Raw genomic sequence first — 20,217 nt, 5'->3', positions numbered from 1 at the left:
TCATTGACATTTGCTGATGTAGTCCTGTTTGTTTCTGTTCTGTTATTGTCATTGCAATTGTTGTTGTTGTTTTTATCTTTTTATCTCTTTGTATTGTCCTCCTCTTGTCCCCATACTTTTATTGTGCTGTGTTTTGTAAGTTTATTTTATGTAAGAAATGTCCTTGTATTTTCAGCTTTTCCCTCTTGTGAGGTCATCACACAGTTCACCTGTTCTAATGGACGATGCATCAGTGTGAAGTGGCATTGTGACTCAGGTGAGGACCGGGTATTTTGAAGGGACAATTGTTGAGCTAAAGGGGACCTATTATGCTTTTTCCACCTCTTAGACCTATAAATGTTGTCAGTGTGTTGTATTCTGTTTCCAAAGTTTCAGATACTGAGGTTTGCACATTTGGAAGTGAGTTGAGAAAGAAGGGATGGTTCCGAACGCTTGGTTTCAGAGAGTTTTTTTCCAACACTAACTCCATGTCACAAGGAACTGGGCTTCCTTGTATGGACATGTGCTGTAGACCAGATACACTCTCGGACTGCCCGCCCACAGCTCTGCTTTGCTCTGTTTACGGTTTTTAGCTATGGCTCCCAGGAAATCTTCTACAAGGCAAGCTCAGGCAGAAGTGGTTTGAGTTGGTGATTCCCAGCAAGAGAACAATATTTTCGTCTGTCAACAGCTTTTCAAATGGGAATATTTTTGTGAAAGTGATATATCCACCAAACTGTTGCTGAAACTAGAAGAAGCACACCAAGAAACACGCCAAGAAAGGCACGCCAAGAAAGGTGCATTAATGCCAGACACACCATGCCACTAAGAGGCCACAGAGGTGGGGAGAACCACAGCCTTGGCCAGGTGAAGCCACCTGCTCTCGCCGAGAAAGGGTCATTCAGGTCAGACACACTATGCTGCTGTGCGTCCACGGATGAGAGAAAACTGCAGCGTTTTCCAGGAGAAGCCAGCCGCTCTCGCCGGAAGTCAGGAGTCTCCAGACAGTAACTCATGAGCTGCCAGTACCTCCTAAACATTTTTCATTTAGCTATCCAAATGCTTTATTCATTTATTATCAACTCCTATACCCACAAAATAACCCCACAAAAGTGGGGTTCATCAGTAGTTGTGGAATATGGTACTTTGGAGCGCTGCGAGTGTGACCAATCACAGTGGAGTGGGCGTGCTCGGAGGCGGGGCATAGGTGGAATAAATTAAAACAGACCATTTTGGAAATCCAAGGAAATACAGCTTGAAAAGGTGCATATTTTGGAAGATCTAGCAAGTTTTCTGTGCAGGTTATTGTGTTTAGCTGCTCTATAGGAGTCCACAAACAAATATTTGCATTTAAGGTAATATTTGTCCACCAGCTGTGAATAAAACGATATAAAACTGGAGATATTTGTTTTTTGTTTTTCAAATGTACTGTTGAGTTTTCAAATTAGGATGTCTAAAAATGTCACCATCCTTATTTTTGTTTTGGTTTGCTTGCTCACATTTCAGATGATGATTGCGGTGATGGCAGTGATGAGGTGGGATGCATTCAGTCTTGCTCGAACAACCAGTTCCAATGCACCAGTGGTCGCTGTATCCCAGATCACTGGGCCTGTGATGGTGATAATGACTGCGGAGACTTCAGTGATGAAAATATGACCTGTAGGGGTGGATCAGCAGGTACCAATTACTCTGTCACTAAGAGCAAAAACAATTTCTTTATCTTGGCTAAATTAATTCTTCAGTGCCATCCACCACTTTTAATGATAGGTTTCCTTCCACATTCATTTCAGCATGCTAATTATGTTTTGGCAATTCAAACCAATGCATAAATTCAGCCGCTGTAATTACAAGTTTAGCAATGAATCATCTAAATTTGAATAACTTTGTTTTAACACTTGTGTGTGACTAATCTTATCTAGTCACTGTTCTGCGGGAACTTCAACATCAGGAGTTGAATCATTTAATCTAATTACCGCAAAAACCTCATGCAAGCTCAGAGACACCTCACAGCTCACTTGCCTGTCACTGCAATATGTAGACTATTCATCAAACCATTTCCTGATGGGAACCCCCCTCCACACACTCAACGGTCACCACACCCCCTCATGTCTGCTATTGCTTTTACCACAAGGGAGTGAGTCAGCCTCAGCTTTCACTTGGCTGCTGAACGAGTACTTTTTGGCTTTGACTAAGAATTGAGTAAGTGGTGTGCTAAAGTGAGCTAAAAAATATATTAATAGCTACTAATTACTTTTCACTTAAAATATGGTTTCCCCATTATAATGTATGGTATTACGGAACAAATAGTCGAACCTCGATTTTGTTTGTCATTACCCATGTAAATATAGGATGATGTAAAGTAATTTGCGCAAATCCGATTAATCTGTTAAAGAGCCCCAAAAATATTAACAATATTAACATAATTATAATTTTACAAGTGGAAAACAAAGTGAAATACATATAAATTATTAATGAAATGCATAAATGAACATTGCTCACTTGTACTTTATTGTAAATTACAGCAGAAGGGACAATCACCATTACACACACTGTAAAGTGACGTTTACATGATTGACCCAAGTTACCTTTGCAATCTACCGGTAGCTTGCAATTCACATAATAGACACCCCTGCTATACATGACTGAATGAGTTATTAATTTTTCTATGAACAAATAAACCACACACATGCACATAATAAAGATTATTAAAGTATACTCTGGCTGGAATCTGCCTTTAGTGTCCCAACTTTAGAATAACCACTATCCATTCTTTCGATTCGATTTTTTTTTTTTGGCACACTATTTGGCTTAATAATAACCAGAACAGTGTATGAAAACGGACACATTGTTTTAGCGTAATTTGCGTAGAAAAACAGATCATGTGAAAACACAAGGTTCCTCTGTCCCACTTCCAGGTTCCTAAGTAATCAATCAGGCTTCTGCTTAAACCCCTCAAAACATCAAGTTTCCAACTTTGGAAAGGGTTGAAGGAAGGCCCGTTTGTGGGATGCCAGGATATAGTCCATCGAGGCATGGTATGGGTTGAGATGGGGTTTTGTCTAGCCCTAAAAAGCCCATCAAACATTTAGAGACCCCAATTATTATTTTCTGTGTTGTACAAATTTAAAGTCTTCACTGTGGGCACAAATAGTCAAAGCCTTTCACAGTATATCAGTCTCAACATAAGTGAATGTGGTTTTTATTCATATTGGGAACGAATCACCAAAAATTCGATCTATTTAACTATTTGTACAATAAGACTTGTCCTGGAGAATGATTCAGGACTGCTTTGCCTCAACCGTGACAGTGTACTCTGGAACTCTGATGCCGCCCAATCAATTGTTGAGTGACTTTCCTTTCAGTGCTGCCATCTGTGATTGAGTGCAGTGGGGAAGAATTCCACTGTGTCACAGATGGGACCTGCATCCCAGAACGTTGGAGATGTGACGGAGACAAGGATTGTGAGGATGGCAGTGACGAGAAACACTGTGAAGGCACCAAAAGGATGTGCGACCCTAAAGCCAAGTTCACTTGCAAAGACACAGGTAATGCAAAACATTTTTTGCCTGTAGATTACCTACAGATTGTGATTGAAGCAAGACATTTGTGTTTTGTTTTTCCTTGACCTGTTTCTCTGGTTGGTCTTATCTGTCTTGTCGAGTACCACTGTTGCCATCCAAAAAGAATCACAAATGTTGTCATGAATGGAGATAAGGCTGAGGTAACAGATTAAGAAAACTTTAAAGTCAGAAATCACTTTGTACCGATTTTGTCACATTGTCTGGAGACAAATCATGGAACTCTTTAACAATCCCTCTCCCGGGGGGCAATAAATGCAACCAGAGGTGAATGTTATTTCGACAGATATGGATAATCCATAAGTGAAATCGTCCAATACCAATCACATAAATGCAATAAAAATGTTTATACGTACTGCTGGCTGTATTAGGGTTTTGTGGCTCCTGCTCTAAACTGTCATCTACATTTAATGCCTGAGGGAGTAGGCGCATGTAGCACACAGCGCTGTATGTTCAATGCTACTTTGGTAGCATCACATGAGACATTAAACATACGAAGGCTTCAATTGAAAGTGACTTGTGAATGATTTTTGATGGGGCAGCCAGCGTGAAAGATTCCAAGTCTGTGACAACAAATGCACGTACCTGAACATGCACACACAATTACACCTTGAGCTGTTGCTTTATCTTCCCACATACACTGATCTAGCACCAAAAATAAACCAATGTGGTAGCTTTGAAGGGGAATCTGTAAATTGGAATATGCTGCAATTCTGCACCAGCACAAAAATGATCAGATGTTCATGTGTGTGATGTTTTCTTTGCTTGCCTCTGTCAGTAGTTCCGCCTACTTTTTTTTTTTTTTATATATGCAGTAGTAGTGGGCGATTTATGTATTCTACACAACTGTAGCATCTGAAAACACCCGTTAAGTTCTGTAACTTTATGGCCGCCCTTATTCATTTGAAAGAATGTGTATAACATCCATGCCCAACCATTTTCATGAAAATGATGGAGAAGCTGTTTAGTGGTTATAGTCAGAACGGTCCGTCGAGTAAATACTTCCCCAGACGCACGTTCCTTCTCCCCACAATGCCAGCATTTCATTAATCTCATCAAAGTCTGCTGCCGTGCGCAACTCGGCTTGTTTACGTTTATATCATGTATACCGGTATGTCATTTTCTTATCATTGGAAGACTCAGTATATAAAAAAAAATCAGCGAAACCTAATGTATGTCTTTGACAGTACTTAGTATGCATTCTGTGTCTCTGCATGTAGGAAAGTGCATCACAAAGAGCTGGGTATGTGATGGTGACATTGACTGCGAAGACCGCTCCGATGAGGAGTCCTGTGAGTCGGCTATTTGTAAGCCGCCCAAGTACCACTGTGCCAACGACACCTCTGTCTGCCTCACACCTGACAAGATTTGCAATGGAAAAGTGGACTGTGCAGACCGTTCGGACGAAGGACCTGTGTGCGGTAATGTGTGACTCTTATATTTTTGTCATCCTGCACAATTAAGTATTCCATGTACTCCCACAATAAATGAAGAACAGAGGAAAAACAGGAGGGTTGTGTAACCTGATATGCAAATGATAAACTCACTCCATCATACGCTGTATATTTTTATTCTGCTGTAGTTGTCTCCTCTCTTTTGTCTTTGTAACGATACCGCTTTCTCACGTAACCAATGAGTGATACAACTTGGGCTTGGCATTTCAAAATCAAAGATTTTGAAGTCAGGGCTCAGCGAGGAACAGCCAAAGTCTGTTATAAAGAAAAAGTAAACCATTGCTACAGAGATGAAAGTTTTACAGTGTGGAGCATGAATCAGGTGATCATTAAAAAAAAACCAAAGGTGACCTTATGTGCCTTTTGGGGTTTCAGGAGGAGAATTTGAAACCTCAGGAATGTATTTATGGTTGGCCATGGTTGCACAACATAAGATTCTGTATGCTGACTGCATCACCCTGGTCTGATGTGGGTGGCAACTTCTACTTCTGTGTTATAAGTTTGTGATATTTTTAGCTGCAGAACAGATCAGTGATTGGACCTCCTCTAGACAACAGCTGTCAAACGTGTGCTGCAATTGTTTTTTATCTTTTTTAGATCAATATTCAAAGCTTAATTTGTGGTGTCTGTTGGATTCTCAACTACAATGATACATTGGTTTTATTTAATTAGCACAAGCAGGGAAACCTATATGCTTAGTCAAATAAAGGTTGTGACATTGTTTTATGGGCCAGGCAATGTATGTTGCTGTATGCACATCCATCCATCTTTGATATAGCTTATCCTGTGAAGGGTTATAAGGTGTTGTAACCTGTCAAAGTTGACACTGGGTGAGAGGCGGGGTACAGCCTGAACAGATTGCTCTTTAATCGCAGGGCTGACAGAAAGAGAGACAGCCATTCACTCACTTTTGTGCGCATGCCAGCTGCTATTTTGTTCACCACCTTGTCGCTGTTAAAGATGTTGTCTTTATGTGAGAGGACAAGATGTACATGCACAAACATGGACACATTATGATACAGCTCTTACAGATGTGGACATTGTCAGTCCAATTGAGCACTAAATCAGAATGTGAAATATAAAATCGGCAGTTTCCCATGATGCTGTAGTGGCAGAAATGTACAAAAGCATCAAATAAAATACATTCATTCATTCATTCATTTTCTACCGCTTTTCCTCACAAGGGTCATGGGGGTGCTGGAGCTTATCCCAGCTGTCTTTGGGTGAGAGGCGGAGTACACCCTGGACTGGTGGCCAGCCAATCACAGGGCACATATATGTAGACAAACAACCATTCACACTCACATTAATACCTATGGACAATTTTGAGTCGCCAATTAACCTAGCATGTTTTTGGAATGTGGGAGGAAACCGGAGTACCCGGAGAAAACCCACGCATGCACGGGGAGAACATGCAAACGCCACACAGAGAGCAAATAAAATACATATAAAAATAATTACAACTAACCAACAATAAAAGGATTTTCATTCTCAACCAGTCTACTTTCATTAGTGCCTTTGTTGTTTGTTTTTTCCCCACATGACAGAAAATTAGGAAATACTAAGGCTTAATGGATATGGCAAGTGTTTGAAGTGTCTGTCCAAGTGTCATATAAGGGAGAAATGAGATCTGGTGTGAGTAACACTAGCACTCTAATGCCTAATAGTGTGACCAGTGTAAACATGGTGGTTCATTTTCTAGAGCACTGCTAGCCAAGCCTCTAGGGTGCCCTTTAGGACCATCAAGTGCTTTTGCTATCTTATCTGAGAAGAGAGCCTTTTCCCTCAAAGTCAATTAGGTTGTGCTCGGGGAGACCTTCCGTGTTTTTTTTTTTTTTTGTTGTTGTTGTTTTTTGCACCAGCTGACAAAGTGTCATGCCCACATTAGTTATTGTGACCACAAACTACACTCAATTTCCCCACTACTGAGACAGTGAGATCAGAGATTCTCCAAAGGAATGGGAAGGATGGAAGGATGAAATTTAGGTATAAATTTAAAGGGGACCTATTACACTCATTTTTCGACCCTTTGTCTTGAGTTGTGGTCTCCTATAGAGCTGCACAGAAAACGTATTGTACCTTTTCCAGCTTTATTTCCATTGATTGTGCTTCCAGCCAAATCAGTGTTTTAATTTATTCCACCCACTCCGCTGTGATTGGTCACACGCCAAAAGTGCTTCCTAACTATTAACCATATAAGGAATTTGGTCCTTTTGTGGCATCACAAAGGAACAGTTTTACCACGCCTTTTGAAACCGAGCATTTTGAGCCATCCCAAACTTCCAAATGCACAAACCTCATTATCTGAAACTTTGGCATCATTTAACATGTGGATACAACATTCAAACTACATTTATAGGTCAGAAAAGTGGAAAGAGCATAATAGGTCCCCTTTAAATGAGCTTTCTCTTTTTTCATTTAGGCTAGCAGGCAAAACAGGCATGAGGCAAGAGAACAAAAAACACTACAGGCAAAAACTGAGCAGGAAAGAACTAACTTTAGCTGAAACAAAAAACACAGCTGCAAAAGACAGACAGGCAAGCACTTATGAAATGTCAGGTTTAAAAGCCAGAAAGCAGGTACAGAGGTTGCAAAACACAGAGCTGAGCAGAGCGGAGGGCGTAAGAAGCATGAGGGATAATCTGGCAAGGAAGGAGTCCTGCTTCCATGTTGAAGAAGGCCAGATGAGTGATTAGATGCAGTTGTGTACAGCAAACAACACCTCCAGCAGAACAGTGGTGCACTACAAAACATGGCAGACAGGCAGCAGCAGAGCCAGGCACAGATTATGACAATCGGCTTGAAAAAAAGAAGTACATTCCTGATTTAAAACGTCATTTTGGTCCATCAACATGAGACTCATTTGAGAATATTAGGTGTCGGCAACCTAGGAATGAATGATCCAAACTAAACTACAGCTGAACTAGATAGTGTTGTGGCTGCACGTGAGATCTTGAGGAGGAGGAAGCTGCTCACAGATAGAGAATACCTGAAAGCATCGTCCATACACATACAATCTGTAGATGCGCCAGCACACCAAGGGTGCACACTTAGTGATCCAGCCTGTTTAATATTACATCTATAGCATTCATTTCTGGTTCCAACGAAAGCAAAAGCATTCAAACTTACCTTGGCATGTCCGTGGTAGTGGAATCAAACATGGTACACTGCAGACACACACACTTACACAGTCAGGACTCAGGAGAACTACATACTTAACTGCTAGTATCCTTGAGCATGTTAAAGTATCTGCTCCTATGAACGTGATAGTAATAACTAAGCATTATAGTGTTTCTTTTTGTCTTTTTTATGAGGCTACTGTTAATTATATTCTTGTGTTTAGTGTTTTTATTACTGTATTTATGTGTACATTTTGCATGAGTATTAATTTAGATATGAGTTCCATTCATTCATTCATTCATTTTCTACTGCTTTTCCTCACGAGGGTCGTGGGGGGTGCTGGAGCCTATCCCAGCTGTCTTCAAGAGAGAGGCGGGGTACACCCTGGACTGGTCGCCAGCCAATCACAGGGCACATATAGACAAACAACCATTCACACTCACATTCACACATTCATACCTATGGACAATTTGGAGTCCCCAATTAACCTAGCATGTTTTTGGAATGTGGGAGGAAACCAGCGTACCCAGAGAAAACCCACGCATGCACAGGGAGAACATGCAAACTCCACACAGAGATGGCCGAGGGTGGAATTGATCCCTGGTCTCCAAGCTGTGGGGTCTATGTGCTAACCACTTGACCACCGTACAGCTTGATATGAGTTCCAACTTGCACTAAAATACACGGAGGAAACCTACACAAGTACAGGGAGAGCATTCAAACAGACGTACGAACCACACTTTTATTGCTCTGCCTCGACTGTATTTAACATTGACCTTTAAATTGTACGGCCTCTGTCAGTGTCCTGCTTCTGAAAGAGCTTTGCTTCTTTCTTTTTTCTCAGACATGTGTCTGGTAGCCCGCGGCGGCTGTAGCCACATGTGTACTGTGGCACCGGGGAAGGGGGTTGTTTGTTCCTGCCCCCCCGGACTTCACCTGGACTCCAGCAACAAGACATGTGAGGTGATGGACTACTGCAGCCGCCACCTGAAGTGCAGTCAAGTGTGTGAGCAATACAAGACCACAGTGAAGTGTTCCTGCTATCCAGGATGGAGGCTTGACCCTGATGGAGACAGCTGCCACAGCACAGGTAGCAAATGATTCCACAGGTTGTTATTCTGATTTGAGTTTCATTTGATCCTATGGCTCACTATCCATAAACTTGCCATATAGCTCGATTTTATGCTGGGATTTTTGCTGTGGTGGTTTTGACAGCAGGTTTGGGAACGTCAATAACAGATATGAGCAAAAAAATTTACAGTCGTGCACTGATCAAAACGTTTTGTTCGTTATTGCACTCGGAGGTCTTTATAATTTTTCTTCCTCAGTGCAGACCAAAAATATAACCTTTTGGAAACAGAAGCAGTGGATTGGACATATACATAGACGTATGATAAATAAGGAGGCACTATTCATTTGTCAGGATATTCTCACATAAAGCAAATATAATTTGCTGGTTGAGTCAAATCTTTTTTGGCTAGGCAGTGATCGATATACAGACCTCCGAAATGTTTGCATTTTTGTACATGTCACGCATGTTGACCCTTGAATGCCAGCTACGTATACATTTTGTTGCATTTCAACAGCCAACACAAAAATCCTCTAGTCTCAAATTACTACTAATAGCTGTGATTGGGTGGCTTGTAGTACATTATTTCCTATATACAACTCGCAAATGGCGGACAGACCACCTCTGCAAATTTCATCTCCTCCGATTTTCTCCTATGTTTGCAATACAAATGACTGCATGAACGTATTGATTAGTACACTCCTTTTCTTTAATTACCAATCTTTGCTTCCTAAAAAGCAAAATAGTTAACAAAAGAGGTTGTGGTTGCTCACAGAGTTGACATCATGTTACATACTCAAACCTTTGGTATTAAAGTGCAACCCGTAGCTTATTTGTTCATGGTTGTTGACACTGTAGAACTCAAATTATCCATCCATCCATTTTCTATACCGCTTATCCTCACTAGGGTCACTGGCATGCTGGAGCCTATCCCAGGTGTCTTGGGGCGAGAGGCAGGGTACACCCTGGACTGGTCGCCAGCCAATCACAGGGCACATATAGACAAACAACCATTCCCACTCACATTCATACCTATGGACAATTTGGAGTTGCCAATTAATCTAGCATGTTTTTGGAATGTGGGATTAAACCCACGCACACACGGGGAGAACATGCAAACGCTGACATGCCTGAGCAGGGGATCAAACCTGGGTCTCCTAGCTGCGCTAACCACGCAAACACTGCGCAGCCTCAAATTAGACCTAAATTTAAAAAAAATGAAGGCATAATCTAATGAGAAAAAAATGTTATGTTGTAATAATGTTATAATGATGCATTTTTTCTTACCAAATTTAAATAACAAATGTAATAAATGAATTTAAATCAAACCCCCAGATCATTTGATTTTCTTTCATGTTTGCAGCAAGGGGGAGTACTCATAAAATGTCTTCAAGGTTGATAGGTCTGGATACAAAGTAAACGTTCAAGATAAAGTTCATGTTTTAATCTTCACTTGCCCACTGTTTTGTACCCGGGGATTAGACGCAAATCATAGCTTTTAACAGTGTTTGACACAATAAAGTGAATGTTTACAATAAATATGCAAGTAAAAAGGTCGGCAGGAAGACATCTGAGCAATGACTCCCGTCTGTTTATATCTGCCTGATGACAGGTACGCACCCAATAACCACAGCTTTCATCCCCTTTGACAAACTCCTTAAGTCTAATCCTTTACAGACAAAGAGGGTTTCTCAGTGTTGGCACAGAATTCCCAATGTTGTTATTGAATAACCTACTTTTATGAGACTGCTCTGTAACCACTTAAAACATGCCAGCTATGCACACACCATTGGCTTGTCATATTCAGATTAATGGACCTTGTTTTGATTACTTGCCTCTCTATTTCATTTCAAGACTGATGGCAGCCTCAGCTCTAATCACACATTAACGTGAAAGAGAACACAAACATTCTCCCTCTGGAAGCAGATCAGAACTGACAAGGTTCAGCATAAATCATACTTTGCATGCAAAAAACAACATCTATTTAATATAGAGAAAGACTTGTTATGGTGTCCCAAGAAAATACCCCCTCCTCATTTTTCTTTGCACATCTGAGTAATAAAAAGATTTCTTATTAAAAATCTGCAAATGCAGATGTTTTCTCTCTGGTAGGGAAATGTGTCATTGAAGCAAGGGTTGTCATTGTCATTTTATATTCCCTAAAGAAGGATTTACTGCATCGTTACAGAAAACTACTGGGAAGAAAGTATTCTCTAGGTCCCATCTTATATACAGTATGTGGAGAAATTCCTGGTAGCAGAAAAGTATGTCTCAAACGGACAGTCTCTGTTAAGTATCAGCACTGATGCCAGTTTAAGTACTTGTCAACATCTTTTGCATACATGATTTTGCATACAATATACAAAAAGCTTATGTACTCACAAAACTAAGCAGTGTACTATATGTACCCTATGTACCCTATATATTCCATTTGCAACCAGGAAACCAAAATGGTTAAGGGCAGTTTTAGCCCATACGATTTCATAAGTTAATTTTCTTCCATAATATAACAAAAAAAAACTTAAATTACCTTGGATTTACTACATATCAACTGATTTTTTTTTAATTGTTGATGTTCATAGCGTTTAGCTCATGAAATCCAAAAATCCATGTGTCAAAAAAGTAGAATATAAACAATATAAAATAGGATGTAAAATACAGAAATGTCCAGCCACTGAAAATTGTGTATTGTATTGTGTATTCAATACTTGGTCAAGGCAATCTGCTTGTGGCACTGTTGAGGTGTTACGGAAGCCCAGAATGCTTCAATACCAGCCTTCGGCTCATTTGTTTCGCATCTCCCTCTTCACAATAACCCACAGATTCTCTGTAGGCTCATGTGATACCGTTGTATAGTCATACCATTGTAAGTAAATCAGTTATTGGTGGTTTTGGCACCGTGGCCACGTACTAGGTCATGTTTGAATATAAGTCAGAATCTCCAAAAATGTTTTCAGCAGAAGGAAGCATGAAGTGCTGCAAGATATCCTGGTAGACAGCTGAATTGTATCTGCACTTGATAAAACAGAGTGGACCATCACCAGCAGATGAACTGGCACCCCAAATCATGACAGACCGAGGAAACCTCACACTGGACTTTAGCTTCTGTCCTGTGCCTCTCCAGTCATCAATCATAGGAACTTGATTTCCAAATGAGAGACAGCATTTGCTTCCGTCAGAGAACAGGACATTGGACCACCAGCCAACAGTCCAATTATTGTTATCCAGATCCCAGGTCAGACGTTTATTGAGCAATTAGCCAACTGAGTACTGTCAGAATATTCTTATAAGGGGGGTTTTCTTGAGCTGCAATAGTTCACTGCATGCACAATGAACCTAGAATATTTGAAGGTTTCAAAACTTGAATGATATTATGGAAGAAAATGAACTTTCACACAATATTCAAATATTTTGACATTGCTCTGTTCCACTCCATTGTTCACTGCAGCGCTTTCTCTTGCATCTGGTGGGTCTCTGGCCTACTACCCTATGCAAATGGTCTGTAACCTTGAAAAGCATCTTTCACTCTCAATCTGGACCTTTTTGAAGCTCTGCAACAAAATGTAGTGGTTGTTTTTTTTTGGCCACACCACCCCTCTACAAAGTCTCAGGAAAATCGGATATGTCGTGTTTGCTGAATTATGAACACTAACCAACAAAGCCCAATCAAAACATAGCCTTTTACCTTTTGCTTGTTCCACTTGGCAGAGGTAATAAAATATGCCCTGGATTTCCGTTTTGTCCCTACTAGAACTCCTGTTTAATAGAGATTAGATCTTGCCATCCTGTGCCAAAGGCTTTTTGATAAAATCCCAAACTCAATATCACACGCCATCAATTAACAGGTTAGGCATCTCGTACCTAAACCCCCGGTGTCACACTCTCTAAATAAACAAGCTTCTTTTTTTCCTATCACCTCCCCTGTTCAGATCCTTTTGAGGCTTTCATCATTTTCTCAATTCGCCATGAGATCAGACGGATAGACCTTCACAAGAGGGACTACAACCTGCTCGTGCCGGGGCTGAGGAACACCATTGCACTGGATTTCCACTTTAATCGCAGCCTCCTTTACTGGACAGATGTGGTGGAAGATAAGATCTACAGGGGAAGGCTCTCTGAGACAGGCGGTAGGCCAACATATGAGTACACTGCGTATGTACACGAACAACTCATGTAATGTACTAACGAAAAATGTTCTTGTGGGTGATAACAATCAATTTTATTGTCATGCCTACACTGGTTTTCCTTTGAGAATTAAAAACACTTCAAAAGCTTGAATCTGAAAGCGAGATGTCACATCAAAAATGTCACACCATTCATAAATAGCAGCCATTTTATCTGAAATGCATTCATTTCCGGGTCTGAAAAGTATTTGGACACATACCTGGCAACATAAGTAATACAAACTAAACTAAAAGACTAAAAGGGTGATTAGGATAATGTATATAATGTATATTCATCGTTGTCACAGGGGTGACTGGAATTGAGGTCGTCATTCAACATGGCCTGGCCACCCCAGAAGGTCTTGCTGTGGACTGGATTGCAGGAAAACTGTACTGGATTGACAGCAATCTGGACCAGATCGAGGTCGCCAAACTTAATGGAGAAATGCGAACCACATTGATTGCAGGGGGCATGGAGCATCCACGCGCCATTGCTTTGGACCCAGGGCAAGGGTATGTAAAGCCTCATGAAGTGCTGCATAATTAAAGTAATTGCTTTATATTTCTCACTTTGGCACCAATGGTAAATGGTGTATGAATGTGGAAGTATGTTACTGCTAATATAAGTAATAGTTATGCTTTGTCACTTTTGCCCCTGTTTGTTAATGTTAAAAAAAACAAACAAGTTGGCTGTGGAATAGTGGTTGTAAAAGTCCAGCTACATCGGAAATAGAAACAGTTAAAAGAACAACGAGTCTTAAATTTAAGTATTAAGAGTCTGTGTGACATTTCCTTGCAGTCTCTATCCTCCATGAAATAGGGTGGTACAACACATTCAGATACTTCTATATTTACAAGTAGATAAACAAACACCCATTGTATTTTAGATACTGAGCTTTCAGAAACATTAATTAAATAGAATATGATTGACATTTAATTTCATTTGTTATAAAAAGATATTCCTTACAACATGCTGCCTAGTCTTCTCTTTGATATTTTCAAACAAACGGGAAATTGAAGTACATTGTCGACAGCCTAGTTTTTAGAAGAACCAGACTTGCCAACTTTGACTAAACCTTGAATAACCCCCCAGCAACTTTTTTTTGTCTATTTTAATTTGCACAATGTGCAGCCCGCCTATACAAAAACCAGCCATGAGTTGCATGGGCAGCAATTTGGACAACCCTACTTAAAAATAGCAACTCGGGTTTTTGGCTTGTGTCTCAAGAATTGTGTGACATCATCATGTTTTTAAACCTTCGTTAACCACAGAACATTAAGTTATTGATTGATGGGTCTTGGTTTCAATCTGTGATACTTATAACACACATGGGTGATTAAAACGTATTGGTAATATTTCCTGGGATTCATGTAAGTGTGCACTGATTTTAAACGCAATGTACATTAGTGTAAACGTAATATCTAATTACAGTAATCCCTTGTTTATCACGGTTAATTGGTTCCAAACCCAACCATGATAAGTTAACTTACATGACGTAGGATTGCTTCTTCATAAATTGAATATTTCCATGGGCATAGCATAGAAAACCCATTTGCAACTGTCCATATATGTTTTTTTAATCCATTATTAGAGCACTCTAGACATGAACTAAACTACACTTGTATAAGTCAATATAGTCGACATGGCGTCAGGTATTGCAGCAGCAGTAGCCATTTTTATCAGATACCAGTATTTTTATTAGTGATGATTGTCCCTGTTCTGAGATAATACTCCGGTGATTAACTCGAGTGTTTATGTGTCTTGCCGAATATTATTGTACTCAACAGTGTTGAATAATTTATATTCATGGCCCTTGAGGGTAATTTATATACTTAATATTAATATATTTATATTAAAATTAATTTAGATATAGAATTGTGAACTTTGTGAAACCACAAAATTTGAATCGTAAATGTGTTAAAAGGGACTGATTTTACTCATTTTTCCACCATTTGTATTGAGTTGCAAACTCCTATAGAGCATTACTTTAAGATAATGAGGTGTCCCTCTTTTAATCTCTAACTTCATCATTATGTATGCAAGTTGCATTTTCATAACAATAAGTTTTAAAAGTAGTTCGGGGTGAAGAATAATGGTCAGTCACACCCTGTAGTGGATACTGATTGGCTGTCATTGTGTTTTTGTTTGTTTAGCATAAGATGATAGGCTCTCATTGTAGTTGGGAGGGCAAGGCGATGAGTGGAGTGGAGAGGAGAGGAGATGTAAAAATGGAGAGTTGTCTAAATGGGGAATTACATTTTCAAATTTACATTTTCTGTTAACAATAATGTAATAATTTCAAAGACAATGTGTGAATATGTGAGGGCTTTTCTCAGCAATGTTTCTGTGAGATTTATTAACTCACTTAATTCATTAATTTATCAATGAAAACATTTTGAAAACTAACTAAAATAATGGCCTTAATGGTGACTAAATGGTCAAGCAAAGCATACTGACTTACTGGAAGGTCAAAATTGGTTCTAATGAATAAAAATGTTGGCAGATCTGAAACTGACTAAAATGACAATCCATCTTATTTTACAATAGCTTACACATGACTACATGGAACAACAAATCAATAAAATGACTTGACATGTCATACTGTACTTACGGACACGTAGTTCACAGTCAATTCCTGTGTTGGTAGAAACAATATAGTAGAACAGTAAATGTTTGTTTTAAAAGTGTTGACAATCGAAAGCAGTGACCTTAAGAATAATGGAAAAAAATTGTTGCATATGTTTCAGTTTCGTTGGAGTAAGCACCTTTGCCCAAGGAAATCCCCACTTGCTAAACAAGCATAATATCAGCATGTTGTTTGTCAATGATAGGCATTTGGCTGATGAAATTTGATGTCTTAAACTGTCAACTTTGGGGTTATCACGCCCTCTTGAACTGAAAGCTTATCCCTGATTAATGCATCGCAACACTTTCACCCTAACTGTACATTGAGGCAATACTATTTCAGATTAAAGCAAAACCCAGACGTTCCTAAAATCAATTTAACACTCTTAAGACTTGAGTAATCTGCTCCTGCTCTCTGGTCTGTGGTACTCTTAGCATATTTAGGAGGATGGCTACATTTTATGGCCATCGAGAGAAATTAAATGACTGGCTGTTTTCCGGGCTTGTCTGTTTCCAAGATATAATTCCAATATAATTACTTAAAACCACTCAAAGTAGAGGTTATTGATCAGGGATACCTTATCAAGTGAATAAGGCTATTGATCTGAGCATGGATGTTTCTTCCTGACAGTTTTGTTTGCATCACTTGGTCATTTACGCTCGATGGCCCAATATGTCTTTTGTTCAAGTTGACTTTGTGAGGCAAAGCAAAATATGTGTTGGCTTGGTTGCAGCACAGACCCAAGATACTGTTAATGGTCACATCGATGGTGTTCATTTTCAGGCCTCATTGAGCTTGGAAAAGTCATAATAAAACAGATGGTCTCCTGTTTCAAGGTCTGTCGTAGGTTGCACTGGGGTCTTTGGCGCATCTGTCAGTGTGGGCAGTCAGTCGAGAGAGCATTGTATTTGTTTTTGAGTACTATAAAATTAACAAGTTTGGATACTATTAGTACTGTTAGTTTTGCGTGCTTATGGGTGTCTACTAACACAGATGTCTACTTTGGGGTTCATAGCATTCTATTCTGGACGGACTGGGATGCTACGTTCCCCCGAATTGAGGCTGCATCAATGAGTGGAGAAGGCCGACACATTGTGTTTAAAGATATGGAGATCGGAGCCTGGCCCAATGGACTGACTCTGGATCATCTGGAAAAGAGGATTATTTGGACTGATGCACGGTATACCATTTACATTTTCTGTTTTTTTTTTTTCTGAAATGTTGTCATGCCTACACCAAATATATAGTGGAGAAAAATCACCTCTCCCTAAGCAAATGTTATGCTTAAAAAGGCTTTTTGATGCTTGTTGACCCTAGAATTACAGCTTGGACTCGGAAATGCCTGTATCAACAACCCCATCCAATGCATTTTGAGAGCAGTTTAACCTGTCTTATGGAGCTTTGTGTCTATATTTTTAACAGCTCCGATGCCATTTTCTCGGCACTCTATGATGGCAGTGGCATCATTGAGATCCTCAAGGGCCATGAATACCTGTCGCATCCCTTTGCTGTTTCCCTCTTCGGAGGTAATGTCTATTGGACGGACTGGAGGACCAACACTTTAGCAAGAGCCAATAAATGGACGGGGCAAAATGTCACTGTCATCCAGAAGACAAGTGCTCAGCCTTTTGACCTGCAGATCTTCCATCCCAGTAGACAGCCACAAGGTGAGAGGTTTTATCTAGATTATCAGCAAAGATAAATAACAATGAGTATCCAATATGTACCAATATGTATGTGCCCTAAGTTTGTTAATATGCCTTGATGGAAAATGTCCTCTGTGCCAATATAGATTACATTAGGTTACATGAGGCGTGGATGTTGAGGGCGCGGGAACATTATCTTAGCCATGGCAAGGATGTAAATTTTGGGACAGTGTAACACCAAGTCTGGCCTAAGAGAGTGGTAGTTGCAATCTCTGCAATTGAGTTGCTCGCCACTATCAACTAGCATCTTCTAATCTTAGGTCATGGCTAGCTGTCCAGCTTCTGGTTTGATAGCGGGGAGGTTAGGCTGTTTCTGCTCCAACAATTGTTGGCACAGAGATGGAATTGGCAGCTCTCAGGGGGAAAAAGATGGTTGGTGTTCCTCTTGCTCTCAAGGGCTGCTGCCAGACTCTGAGTGTAGCAGTGAGTGTAGACTCAGGTGTAGTGGCCTTGTGTAAGTTTGGTCCTACAACTGCACAGGTTGGATCCTCGCCATACCGTGGGGGAAAGTTTTTTTAGGGATGGGAGCACATCATATGTAGCTCTTATGATGAAACTGATGTTTCTTGCTACCATTTCCCAGAGGTGCCTCCAGGTGAACTTTCTCCTATCCACGCCTTCCCACCTCATTGTCCCTGCTTGGCCAGAAAAACAGCCTTTGCGCTTCTTTCAGCCTTCTATTGACGACACACCTCCTCTACCACCATTTTCCTCCTTTGTGAAGCTAAAGCTCTGCACCAAGTTGCTTTAGTCACTGTAAAGCCTAATCCTCCTCTTTCTAACTGGACATGCCTCACAATGTCATTGCTTCAGGGCTGACGTAGTGAGCTGTACTGCATCGGATGTGGTCAGTTTTTCCTTCCTGTTAACAGAGGTGGTGCAGCATTGTTAAGACTTTCAATGTCATCTGTAGTATCACTTTAGAGCACTTGTACTCTTCAGTGAGGCTTGTGATTGGTAGTTCAAGAACTCAGCATGGGGCCCCAAGTCACTTCTTAGTTATATTCTACTAAGATCCCAAATTGCTTACACAATTATTAACAGGTACAAAAGTAGGAGAGACAGCCCTATTTAATTGAGGGTTATGCATGGACCATGGAGTGTTTGGGAGTGCAGAGTGAAGCCATGGAGTTGGAGGTCTTGGGTGAGAATGACATTGGTGAAATCCAAGACATCACATCATCATAATGCTATATTAGTGCATTTTGTCATTAAATATACAGTGCAACCTCCGTTAGCATACACCCCGGTTAGCATGTTTTTCCAGTTATTGTCCAGAATTGACAGTAACATTTAAACTGGGTATGAACACAATAAAAAAGGGATCATTGTAGTCTGTGTATTCATAAAGGCAAACACTCATAATGTACTGCGAGTGCTATTTTGTTGCACCCTGCCTGCACAAGCAATCAGATTTGCACATGTTTTTATACCTGCAAGTCCTTAGTTCACTGTGTCTTCAGAGTATCACATCTCACTACTGAGTTGCTGCAGAAGGAGGAGACATTTGCAGTCCTATAATCCAATATTTCCCACACCACGTGTAGTGAATCATGCATAGTTGAGCCTGCTATGCTACCTCAAGTGAATGTTTAAAAAACACATTATTGTCACTCAACGTATTCTTTAAAAACAAAAAAAAAACATATTTCAACTTTATTTTTTCAACCAATCACTGCTGTAACACTGGCCCAGTAGACGTCAACGAACAAAAACTATGCATACACACATGCACCCTTTTATATATTTGTTATGCGAAACTTTAAAGACCACAAAATCCATTTTACTCATTTTGTTTTTGAGAATACAGTAGGTTGTGTTCTATTGTGTTATTCATTGCTAAACCAAAAATTTTAATTTGGTTTAAAGAATTTAGATTTTAATTTATCCAATTACTTTTCACCATTGCCAAGTTTCCAAATGTAATGCTCTCAGCATCTTTCAGCATAAAGCATGCACCATGCTTAAATGGATATTATCATACTGGTAATCGGGTTTACATGTATTTAATGCTTCCTCTGCTTTCTCAGTGTTTCACCAGTTAATTAGCTTGTTTCTTTCCAGTAGTGGCATTATAATCATTGTTCACCATAGATAAATGTCATCAGATGGGACTTTGTTTGTCAAGAAGAGCATGCCGAATTCTTTCATATTCAAAAAAGGAAAAGCTGTGTGTGTGTGTGTGTGTGTGTGTGCATGCGTCTGTGTGCTGCTCCGCTGCACCCTGAATGTTTGGGTGAAAGGAAGGAGAAGGATGGATGTGATGTGATGCGACAAAGAATGAAAATACCAATACGCAGCTGGTCTAACAAACCATTCAATGGTGTTTCACTGGAGGCTCAGACACAAACCGTGTGCTTCAATATAAGAGTAGGGGAACAATCATTTGCAGATTAGAAAGCATGCAACAATCCTGTTTCTGTGATTTGCATAACTCATAAGTGATTGATTTTTGCCAGCACAGAAAACCACAAAGACCCATGTCTAAACTGCACAATTCATAATCACTCATATGTGTCCC

General features: G+C 40.0%; 1 protein-coding gene across 14 annotated transcripts in view; it reads left to right on the top strand.

Moving 5' to 3' along the window:
- The window catches only part of lrp1bb (low density lipoprotein receptor-related protein 1Bb), a 253,729-nt gene that overhangs the window by 136,461 nt on the left and 97,051 nt on the right, over positions 1–20,217 (top strand). For all 14 annotated transcript variants that reach the window (XM_058083119.1, XM_058083121.1, XM_058083126.1 and 11 more), the window contains 9 exons: positions 176–256; positions 1,486–1,656; positions 3,342–3,524; positions 4,778–4,978; positions 8,976–9,221; positions 13,130–13,327; positions 13,672–13,876; positions 17,006–17,170; positions 17,413–17,657. In XM_058083119.1, the coding sequence (XP_057939102.1) occupies positions 176–256; positions 1,486–1,656; positions 3,342–3,524; positions 4,778–4,978; positions 8,976–9,221; positions 13,130–13,327; positions 13,672–13,876; positions 17,006–17,170; positions 17,413–17,657 (1,695 nt within the window). The remainder of the gene's footprint in view (positions 1–175; positions 257–1,485; positions 1,657–3,341; positions 3,525–4,777; positions 4,979–8,975; positions 9,222–13,129; positions 13,328–13,671; positions 13,877–17,005; positions 17,171–17,412; positions 17,658–20,217) is intronic.

This window comes from Doryrhamphus excisus, chromosome 9, assembly GCF_030265055.1.
Source record: "Doryrhamphus excisus isolate RoL2022-K1 chromosome 9, RoL_Dexc_1.0, whole genome shotgun sequence".
Classification (NCBI taxonomy): Eukaryota; Metazoa; Chordata; class Actinopteri; order Syngnathiformes; family Syngnathidae; genus Doryrhamphus; species Doryrhamphus excisus.
This window is presented reverse-complemented; position numbering and strand designations above follow the sequence as displayed.